Source organism: Anser cygnoides, chromosome Z (genome assembly GCF_040182565.1).
Source record: "Anser cygnoides isolate HZ-2024a breed goose chromosome Z, Taihu_goose_T2T_genome, whole genome shotgun sequence".
NCBI lineage: Eukaryota > Metazoa > Chordata > Aves > Anseriformes > Anatidae > Anser > Anser cygnoides.
The window spans coordinates 22,111,803-22,123,806 of record NC_089912.1 but is presented as its reverse complement, the minus strand read 5'-3'; the positions used below and the strand labels follow the sequence as shown (position 1 = coordinate 22,123,806).

The window sequence follows — 12,004 nt, the reverse complement described above, 5'->3', positions numbered from 1 at the left end:
TGTCCCAGAAGGACTTGACATTCTTCCACCCCTGAAGAAATCAGAGTATGATACTGCTGATTGCAGTAGTAGGATGCTGAGCACTTGCCCATCTAAGAAGTCCCCTCAAATCTGTGCGCTGCCTTCTCTGCGCTCGGCATTGCCCATAGGTCAGCAGGAAATTGTCTGCAAAGAACATCAAATATCCATTTGCAAACATGATTTTAGAAACTTACACTGCATTGGAAGGATGAGTTTTGATGAGTAAAACTTAATTACAGTATCTAAAGTGCCTGCGTAATTGAAGGGAAACCCTGTTTATTAGAAGGTCTGCATGTTAGAAAGTAGCTAGTGTGGCATTTCCTCTTATCCAGACCCTTTTCCACATACAGGCTAATGTCATGCTGCCAACAAAATATTTTTTGTCATGTTCAGATAGAGGAGCACTTCATGGAGCACTGACTACAGTGCTTGGCAAGCATTCTTCATTTTCTATGAGCTTCCTGCTACCGAGAGCCATAGCTCTCCGATACAATCAAACACTTGGCAGTGGAAAGCTGCCATGACTAACACTCCAGCTTTGTAACCTTTGTTACTAATCAGCTCTCAAAAGCTCTTGGAATTAGGTGAATGAAGAAAATATTGCTTGAATATTTCAGTCTTTTCTGGAGCCCTTTGATTACGTGTATAAAGAGAGCATCTATGTAAATAACTCTCCTCAGATTTAGCTTTTCATTCTCATATTGGATTGTGTGATAAACAGAAAGGCTACTGCTCAGTATGCACCAACACCTGGGAATAATCATGCAGAAATAACAGTGAGAAACTGCAGAGCGTCTGTTCTTGACATTAACTTTCCTCAGTTTGACAGTCTGCCACCACCAGATGTTAGTCTTATGTGCCTGTTTTCCACTGGAGATGGCGGCCTTCCTGCCTCCCTCTTTGCCTCCAATAGCTCACATCAGTGCCCTTTGGAGGATTCAAGACAACAACCGTGTCACCACAGCTATAACTGAGAGAACTGAGAGCCTCCACTCCGCTCTGCTGGCATTACGGTTATCAAACAGGATGGGGTCGTTTTAAAGCACGGAAAACTGAAGCAATATTTACGCTCTGTGTATTTTGTGGTATGAGTAAGGTCATCATACTCGTGAAGCTCTCACGAACCTCAGGGAGAGTTAATGTCCACTGAGTTCTCAGCCAGAGGCTCGGTGCTCGGATGTAGCACAGCAGCAGCCCCTTTCTCTGCAGCAGCCACTCTTTGGCCTTGTCCCATAGGAGTCATTTTCACGGAAAACATGGACATCTATTAGCAGTTCTAAATAAGCCAGAGCCGAGTACAAATATTTGTAACGAAGAAGTTGGTAGGCTACATTCCCAGATCCGTGCTTTCTTTTTAGCTGCTTTTTACCAATTACAAGACTTGGAAAATGGAAGACACATCTGCCTGTTTAGTCTGCATTCATTTAAAACATTTGCTAGTTTAGTTTGATAATAGCAAACTTTTTTTTTTTTTCCTCTGTCCTTGTGATGAGCGCGTTTTACGGAAGAATGATGTTGCATGTGGACTAGGAGATTTTGCACAGCATTACAAAACACCACGTAAACCATCAAGCAGGCCATTCAATAGCATTTCTTCATTTTATAAAGGTTTTATAAGGCTTAGCTTTTCTAAAGCACAAGGCTCCCCTGCCCTGCCAGCTGAGGATACACGTTCTCCTCTGGCTTGCGATGAGGTGGGTTGAGGGTTGAGTACTCCTCCAAATGGCACCCCAGGGTACATGCCAATGGCGAGACGCTGACAGAGCCCCATGAGGCAGCCCGTCCACGTAGCACAAAGCCCGTGTCCCCTCGGACCAGGCACACGGGTCATGGTTTTATGCTTACTGCTAGACATTGCAAGAGAGAACTGCTGCTCCTGGGGGCCATTTAGTACTTGATTTGCATGTGTGCACTCATGTCTGTGTTGCAAGGGATATGTGTTTGTGTTCAGACTTTGCAAACACCATGGTGTAAAGAGTGAAGATACTGCTGCACCACTGCATTGCTTTGTGCCACAGTAACTGCTTGTGCTTGGTAGTGTTTTGTTGGTATTAGTAGGCTTTTACACCTAATGGATACTTTTAGTATTCATGTTGTGCTTTGATTTTTTTTTCCCCTTTGCTTTGTTCTATCTCTAACCTGAAAATTATTCCTAATTAAAAAGGCCTATATGAAGTCCTATTACAGTCTTAAATTAGCAGAGCTCCTCCTCCCCGGTGAAGAAAAGTTGTAAGGGAAGAATGTGATTATAGGTCTCTCCTGTCTTCTCCCTGGTTCTAGTATAATCGAGATCACAGTCCAGGCTTATTATACAAAGAACATACTAAATGCTTTTGTTTAATATTTAGCTGACTCAGGACCTGCATGCACAATTACAAGTTGGCTCTCTGTTTGTTTTTATGAATAAGGCTTAAAGCAAAAGAATTAACTGTTACAAAGGCCATTTACCTGTATCATTTTAGATTTCCATTTCATTTTCTCATTATTGAAAGTGCCCATAAGATGAGTGATCTGATATGTGATCCAAAATATATGTGATAGAAGGGTAATACTCTTTAGTACTTTTTTCTTGTTGCCTCCCATTTGCTAATTGGGCTTTAAGACAATGCAGAATTAACCTTGATCTATGTTAAGATATATTTAAATGAGACCTAGATGACAATGTGAAGTGAGTCATCTTCTCTTTCCTGTTAAGCCTTCTTACAGGGGTCCAAAATTAAAAACAACCTAGACTTAAAGACATTTAATCATCAATTTGAAAGTAGCTAGAAAGCTATCTTTCTGAATTGTTGGACTGAAGAAGGATTTTGGGGTGTGGTGTCTATGATCCAGTGGGCCAAATACACATGAATTTTAGGAGTTACATTTAATTGTTTTAGCTAGTTTAGTGGGTACAATCCTCATTTATCTTTTCAGTTTCAAAAGACCTTGTGACCATAGTAAAATACTAAGAACACTCAGGCTAGATCCTTGTACAGAAAATATACTACTGGGTATATTGAAAGTCATACAGCAAAGATAACTTCTAAAGTCCATATAGACGCATTGACTGTATATGAGTTTTCTGTGCACGGGCTGATTGTCTGGCAAATTGTATTCTTCCATGTATGCATTTTGGAAGCCCTCAGATATTACGTGGTTTTGATAGATTCCTGTAAAAGTCCTCACCCGTTATTTCAAGTGGAAAGACGTAAATGTTATCTGTAAGCTGTTAGGTGAGTGATCCTAATGCATTTTAAGTGACTGGAAGACAAGAGATTATATTTGATGGCATTTGGGTATTAGAATTGTTCCAAGTACTAATTTCTAGATGATGCAGATGAAAAAAATGTCATTTGTGTGTCTTTGTTCTGTCTTTATAAATGTTTTTCTTTAAATAGAAAATGAAGTTGCCAGTTTGCAAAATTAATTTCCATCCACAAATCAGTCTCTGTCAGCACCGAGAAAAAAGTGTCCTCAATCCTTTTTTCTTAAAAACAAAACAAAACACAAAAATGTTTATTTTATACTAGCTGTCTGTGACAACAGGGAATAGTCTTGTAGAAACATAGCAATTTGCCTTGTTTAGCATGATAGATATTTTTGTACATAATTTTTCATGTGCAGCATTTGGGCTGATGTCGACAAAATTAAATTCATAAAACTGAAATTACCAATGGTACTCCAAATCCCTGCATATGCAAATGCAGTCCAAGCAAACTGGATTTTCTTTTGTTTGTTTTTAGCTTTTTTTTTTTTTTTTAAAATCTCACAGCATCGTTATAGTAAGTTTGTCTGTTGTTTTCAGGTTGATCCCCTGTTTACAGTGCCTGCACCTCCACCTCCGATTTCCAGCAGTATCACACCTCAGATTCTGCCTTCCTACTTTTCCCCATCTTCATCCAATATTGCAGCACCAGTCGAGCAGCTTTTGGTACGGACTCGTTCAGTGGGTGTAAATACTTGCGAGATTGGAGTTGTAACAGAACCCGAATGCCTTGGACCCTGTGAGCCTGGGACCAGTGTGAACTTGGAAGGAATTGTGTGGCATGAAACCGAAGAAGGTAAATTGTTTTTTCCATTAGGCTTGTCTGTTAGATATGTTAACAAGGAGGAGATTCTGCCTGGGTACTGTGCAGGGGCTTGCTTGTCTATTGGGACATCATAATGTACAGTGGCAGACACAGCTGCTAGCTAAGCTAGTGGGTTTTTCCTTTAAAAACAAACGGCAGGTTTTTATTATTTAAGCAGTCATCTTTTTCCAAATGACCTGCCATGTAACCCCGATAAACAATAGAATTGTTTCGTATTTCTGTATTGAGAAATGCATATGAATAAAAATCTAACGGAATAGCATAAATATGCTGTTTAAATGCAAATCATGAGGAGAGTGAATATGAGAGGAGTGGATATGTGAATGTTTCAGATGAAAACTTAGCTGAGTATTTTGGATATCAGATACTACGATCAAAAATTCTGCCATTATATAATAATGGGGGCCCCAGAGACCCTTCAGAAATTCTGTTTGATACTGTGATAATCATTTGCATTTTGGTTGTTTGAAACGTGGTTTAAGAGGAAAACATCCTTGTTCTAAGAGAGATGTTCCATCTGGTGAAGAAGTGCTATCTAAGCCACACTGATTTCTTTAATACCCTTTGAAGGCATTTGGCCAAGTAGGAATGCTGGAGAGCTTCGGGGAATTCTGAATGTTGATTGGCTATGATTTAGAACAAAGTAGAAAGAGGATTATGCTGTGATATGCAGATTTTTCCATTTTGGTTTTCAGAAGCTCATTATTATTCTCTTGTTAATATTAAAAATACTGCATGTATCCCCTAAACTACTGCGGGTTTTGTTTTGACAGTACTGGATTTCTCCAGTTATAGCTGCATGAGAGTCTCCCTTTGATTACTCTTACATTTGTTTTGAGGATCGTTTAATTGTTAGTGGTCTACCACCGTCAACAGTGAGAACAAGATTATTTACTAAAGGATGTAATGAAAGAATACAGCGGTGCATTGCTTCGTGATAAATCCTGACATCCTGCAGACATACGTTTAATGGCATTTGGTCCTTTGCAGTGATACATAAGACCTCACCAAAATGCTCTGCACTGTCCTCTGAAAAATCAATAGAGTCAGATTTACTCGCTTGTATATGCTTTCATCCATCCATCTTTCTCTCTATATGTCTACAGCAGATTCATAAGGTAGATTGAGCCTCTTAGATTGTTTTTAAAGCACAATATAAATTCTGTTTTAAAATATCCCTTCAGAGATGACTGCCCTTAGCAACTCCAGTTTTCCTTGACTGGCCTGTATTAACGAGAGCTGGAATGTGTGGGCGTTAACTGTGGTGACATGAAAGAGCAGTAGCCATTAATAGTGTTATTCTTGCTGAATAAACTAAACTTCTGACCCCCACTGAATTTAAGAAGCCTGTCTTGTTAAAGGTTTGGCACCAGAAATGAAGTATTAAAAAAAAAAGTGTGTTCTGGTCAGGATGACATTCCATTTACCAGTTTCTCAGCACTCCACTGGTTTAAAAGCTCTTGTTATTTAATAGAAATTAACTCCCTTAACCTTTTCCCGGTTTGTCTAAAACAATTTTCTGAAACAACTCAGAGTTCAATGACGGCATGTTTAAGTGTAATGGTTTTAAATGTGCCTGTTTTCACAGCTTTACAAATACTGTTTGGCAAGTCTACATCTATGAGTGAGTACAGTGATACATGCAGTGGGATTTTAAATGCTCTAGAACTGTAGCTAGAGTGTAGATTTAGCGACTGAAGATAATTGATAGGATTTTGTGTTGTACAGTTTGTACTGTGGTCTTGTATTGTTTCAGACTCTGCTTAACTGAAGAAAATATCGTAACTTGTATTCTGTTTTTCCTCCAAACCGGTGTTCACAATCAAGACTCTGTTATGAAAAATGAGTTCTTGATCAGTTTTGCATTTTAATTGGATTTTGACATTTGGGGCACACATACATGTATATATTTAGCTGTTTTCAAATTTTCTGACACATTCATGAAAGCAACTATGTAGCAGCTTGCATAAAACCATTTCTGCCAAATTTTAGAAAACAGGGTGCAGATGGGTCTTCTATTTGCCTTTAACAGGAGGATGATTATCAGATACTCGTTTTCTCCAGTTACGATTCTGACTTTAATTAGGCCAGAACACGACCTTAGCTAAAGTTGGTGTAGATCCAGAATACTCTAACCGAAATCATTGTAGCTGGTGAGATACAAAACCATCTTGTTGTTCATAATGTCCAATTGAAATATGAATTTCTTTTGTGATACCCGTATGTTTTTTCATATTTACTCCCTTCACTGGTTTCCAAAGCCTAATAAAAACGTTCATGCAGACTGACATCTATTTAGCTGTCTATAAATCAAATGGCTGTTTTAGGGAAAAAAAATATACCACTACCACCAACAACAAGAAGCTAAGGTATGAAAATTTCTGACCTTGGCTTGTGTTTTGAGATATTTGAATTATTTTGTATCTGATTTAGCCACTCTGTAAGATGAGTCGTAAGCTGATTAGAATAGGCTTGTAGGATGTCTGCATAACCACTATTGCATATGGAAACTGTGAACCAAATGTGCTGCTGAGCAGACATCATATGCTGCAGCAGCTAGCATTCGGAATGCAAACACAGAAAGGATGTGGGGAACACAGTTATTAAAAAAAAAAAAAAAAAAAGGTAAAGTGAGTACAGGAAGGTGAAATCCAATGGTTTATATAGAACTCTTTGTTAATTCCACCACGTGCTTTCTAGAGGAAAAGATATTTTCTCAAGAATGCATGTTTTGAAGGTTTTCAGTATCTGAAGTAACCAGTTTTCTTTTAGGAACATTGAAGTTCTGTTGCATTGTTTCTTCAAGGTCACGAGAAGGATGATGTTTGGTTTTATTACTTGTGTTTTTAAGATAATTGCTCCAAAGAGGGGAAAAAAAAGCATCCTTCGATTTCAGACAAAATCATGGCTGATCAAAGAGAGTGTTGTTACTAGAGCTCTTTTCATTTACTCCATGATAACCTATTCAGTTGATTTAATCAGCAGATATAATAAATCAGACTTTTTCCCAGAGTGTTTCAGTCTTAAGATGTGTATAGGTGAAGCTGGCATGTGAATTCTGTCACATTTTATTACAAGGCTTTGTAATTAACCACAGCTGTGGTGTTACTAATATAATTTCCTGAGAATGCCATTATCATGTGAGCATTTCTCAGTTGCATTATTCAGTTGTGCAGTGTTTAATTTCAACATATGTATCCTGCGTGCATTTTCTTCAGTGTAACATCCTTGTTTAAATGACTTGAAAATGTATCTGAAGTGGTGTAAATGGTTGAAGAAGAAATTGTATGGAAGGCACTAGTTGAGGTTATCGTATAAGAGGGGAATGAGAAATGGTTATGGACAAATCAACCTGAAAGTTTGCAGCTGATGTGGACATTTGATTCCAGGAGCTACCATCCAGTAGCAGTAAAAATCCATCATAACAAGCAGCTTGGTAGTGTTACTGGTTTTGTTGTTTGGTTGTTTCTGGGAAGCAACTGCTAAATGTCTGTATTTCTATACTGAGAAATAAGGTTTATCTAGAATCAGGTACTTGCTAAATGGTGTAATTATCTTCTGGGAAAACAGTTTTGAAGAGGGCAGCAATTGTTTCTTACTGCCTGGAGGAAATAAAAATGACCCAGAAAAAAAGGAAACCACCGACCAACTTTCTGAATTGCTTAGAGCTCACTTTTCTGTTTTTTCACACGCAGTTGCCCTGGGTCATGTCCTGTTTTTGGTTCAGCGTCTAGTAATAGAGTTAGCCTTTAGATGTGAGAAGCACTAGTTCTGATGATGTCTTGTTTGCTTGAAAACTGTGTAGGAGACAGCCATCCGTCACCTTGCTGCCTTTGTGTGCAGAACAAGCTGTCAACACGCGGCTCTCGAGTTCTCGCATTGCTGCATCTACGTTCTTCCTCTTGTGCAGATTGGGTAAAACTTGCTGTTGTTCTTCAGTAATAAATAATGGAATAATGAATTGGATTTTTTAAAGTGTTCGCTTGTTGATTTTATAATTCAAGACTAGTTGGCGGGTGTCAGAAACAGGAGTCTGAAGTTTGCTGTAATTTAATTATATCGGATCTCAGAAATGTGATGGGATCACCTCTACAGTGTTCCAGATTTATGCTAGTGTCAGTTCTGACACTATTTTGCAGAAATTTCAAGGAGAAAGGAGAATACTTAGATAACCCAGAGACATGCTGATACTTGTGGGCGGTTTTCTCTGCCATGTTTGCATCTAAGATGCATAGGTGTCGTTTTGAAAACATACCTGTTGCACAGAACTAAGGTTAATTCCTCCTTGCTGTACTAGGTGGTGTTGGTTTTGCAAAATGCTGTTTTGAAAGAACACAGTCTGTTTTAAATGTCTGTGGTTATGTATGTGTTCATACATGTGTGTATAAGTAAGGGTGTGTATGTGAGTATAGAAATAGCATTAGAAGAATGAGAAGTAGTCTGGCTGCCTCTGATTCCCCTTAGCAATTTTTTGTGGTTTAACAACCACATCTTCCTACTTTCACATATGCAAAGGCATGATGAAACAATGAAACCTGTAATGTCGAAAGCACTGTCAAATATATAAGTAAACAAATGCAGAAATTAATTTTTTTCTAATCTGTTTTATCAAAGAACCTTACGAGAAAACATAAAAATTCAGATAAATGTGGTTAATCAAGACTGTTGTCTTGAGCTCAGGCAAGGATTATAGAGCGAGGTAATGTCATTTATTAAACCAAGCAACACAGTTGGAAAAAACAGATAAGCTTTCAAGTTGGGTGCATTTGTATTCTGCCCTTTATGTGTAATGTTGAGCATTAACTTGCTGAATACAGGAAGTAGCAGCTTGGTATTCTTAACCACCATGTTCAGTACAGAACTGAAAGACAGTGGGTATTTTTATGGGAGAGAAGCACAAAGATGTTCTCTGTTCAAACATCATCCTTGGTTTTGTCCGTGTTAGGGAGAAGCAGCTCATGGAGGAGATAGGTGTTCCCTTCATGTAGCTAGCCAAAAAAGCTAAACCCAGCTTTTTCCTACTGTTAGGAGAGCCATCAGCTGACATGTATGAGTGCCAGCCAGTATCATCAAAATGTATGTGACCACAAAAAGCCTGCACAGGTGTTTATATTTTGAGATGTTACGTTTTACTGTTCCTCTTTCTCTTGTCTGTGAGATCCGGAGCCAGTAAACGAATGGACTTAACGAAGCCTGAAATATATAATTGTTTGTAGAGCTCTGATGCCCCACTGGATTAGGTAAGGTACATGGAGTCTGATGCTTGGCGTGCATCACATAGAAACTCATAGCACACGAGAAATGCCGAAAAGACAGTGTTGTGTTTTATGGAAACTGTACCGATGTTGCAAGAGACATCTGGGAGGTCATGCCTTGTGTCCTAGAGACAAAGGAGGCTATGTGAGAAAAGTTTTTTAAGAGTTTAATTTTACAGGACTTGGACTGTGAGAGGGATTTAGGAGTAGGTGTGCTGAGGCTTGTTGGGTCTATGGGACATTCTTGATCATAGAATCATAGAATCATAGAATATCCCGAGTTGGAAGGGACCCGTAAGGATTATCAAGTCCAACTCCTGGCACCGCACAGGTCTGCCCAAAAGTTTAGACCATGTGACTAAGTGCACAGTCCAATCGCTTCTTAAATTCAGACAGGCTTGGTGCAGTGACTACGTCCCTGGGGAGCCTGTTCCAGTGTGCGACCACCCTCTCGGTGAAGAACCTCTTCCTGATGTCCACCCTAAACTTCCCCCGCCTCAGCTTAACACCATTTCTGTGGGTCCTATCACTGGTGTTTACAGTGAATAGGTCACCTGCCTCTCCACTCCCCTTCACAAGGAAGTTGTAGACTGCGATGAGGTCCCCCCTCAGCCTCCTCTTCTCCAGGCTAAACAGGCCAAATGACCTCAGCCGCTCCTCATATGTCTTCCCCTCTAGGCCCTTCACCATCTTCGTCGCCCTCCTCTGGACACTCCAGCAGTTTAATGTCCTTTTTGTACTGTGGTGCCCAGAACTGCACACAGTACTCGAGGTGAGGCCGCACCAGCGCAGAGTAGAGCGGGACAATCACGTCCCTCGACCGACTAGCGATGCCGTGCTTGATGCACCCCAGGGTACGGTTGGCCCTCCTGGCTGCCAGGGCACACTGCTGGCTCATATTCAACTTGCTGTCAGCCACAACCCCCAGATCCCTCTCTGCGGGGCTGCTCTCCAGCGTCTCATTGCCCAGTCTGTATGTATAGCCAGTACCAGGTGCAGGACCCGGCACTTGCCTTTGTTAAACTTCATGTGGTTGGTTGATCACCTCACCATTGTGCCTGTCCTTACAGTGTAAGTGCTTGTTAATGGATGTGAATCCTGATGTTGTCATATAACTGGCTTCTGCAGTGTTTCTTGTGTGTTTGTCTGCAGCACGTAGTGCAGGCCTCTTTGGGAGGCAAGGAGTGCTTGGACTAAGCCAGTATGGCATTAGTTGCATTTTGACATACTTTATTCTTGTGGCATGTCTGTAGCAAAAATGCTTATGCTGAGACAACCAAAAAGGGAACTCTCTGGCTGAACAAACTGCTACGTGCACCCTTCAGTTTCCCAATTAGTCTGCTACTTCTCCTCTATTTGATAGTGTTTTCACCTTTAATAATTGAAGCGAATAATAATTTTAGAGGCAAACCCCTGTGTTATCCACAGAAGCTACTTAAAGTGTTTTTAAGCCGTTGGGACCAGCTCTTATGAGCCAGGTGTACACAGCTGAGTTGATGTGACTTTAATGAGTTGCCATGAATCAGCCAGCCTACGATAACCAAACCGTTGTGGGCTCTTAGTTCACAGCAAACAGTAGATAAATGGTGTCAGTATAAACCTTCTCAGTGAAGGAGAGATGCAAAATAGATTATGAACGTTCCCTGCTGGCAGAGCTATAGGTCAGAAGGAGATATTTTGACCTCAAGTTTAATTCTGATTCTTTTACAGAACACTCCTTTTTTCAGAAATGCTCAACTACTTGTTCATTTGAACAGTAATTTAAGTTTAAGGCTATTTGTTTAGGTAATAGAATGCATCACATGTTAGTGAATTTCTGTAATAGAAAAAAAAGAGAAAAAGATGAAATGAAAACAGAACCACTATGAATTTCCAGCTTTCTTAACACAGTGGAGAAATCCAGCTAGTTCATTGCCCCTTCCATTCCTTCCTTACACCATTGCTTCAGATCAGCAAACGTGTAAATATGCTGTTACGTTAAATGTTAAATTTGGTTTCTAAATGTCAGCTTTCCTCCTTGAACATACGCACACTGCAGGCTCTAAGTAGTGCTAGTCCTACAGCATTGTTTATAGACGCTGTGCATCTCTAAGGCTCGGGGGGTGCGTAATTTGTTTACTGCCTAGTGCTCGTCTTGTTGCTCCGCGCTTAGGGATAGAGATATGATGCTAAGCAGAGCATAGCCGTAGTTCAGTTGCAGTAACTGACCGAGAGTATCCTAAGTGTCTTATTTATCCGGGTTAGTAACAGCCAGTTTGTCTGCAGAGAGCTGGTGAATGCCACATTTTACAGCTCAGTGAGGTTGGGTGCAACCATCTTGGTATAACCCCAGGCAGAGGATGAAAAAAAAACACAAAACCATCCAAATTCCAGACAACGCTTACATAAAAAGCTGCGTCTTGGCAGACTGCTATAGAGGAAGACTCCCTGCTCTGCTTGTACATACATAGAAAACTATCCCTTTTACAAACAAGCATATGGGGGCAGGGAGGGTGCACAGAAAAAGGAAGGAGGATAATTGAGGTTGGAAACATTTGCTTGGAGCTATTTGAATGTGAAACTGAGCCTGCTCAAGCAGTGAGGTTATGAAGACTGAAGGAGTTGCTTTAAGAAAAGCAAGAGTTTCGAGCATTTACTGCTCAAAAGCAAAATCTC

General features: G+C 40.1%; 1 protein-coding gene across 9 annotated transcripts in view; it reads left to right on the top strand.

Moving 5' to 3' along the window:
- The window catches only part of ZNF608 (zinc finger protein 608), a 107,469-nt gene that overhangs the window by 34,657 nt on the left and 60,808 nt on the right, over positions 1-12,004 (top strand). For all 9 annotated transcript variants that reach the window (XM_066987744.1, XM_048048797.2, XM_066987743.1 and 6 more), the window contains one exon: positions 3,809-4,064. In XM_066987744.1, coding sequence (XP_066843845.1) covers positions 3,809-4,064 — 256 coding nt within the window. The remainder of the gene's footprint in view (positions 1-3,808; positions 4,065-12,004) is intronic.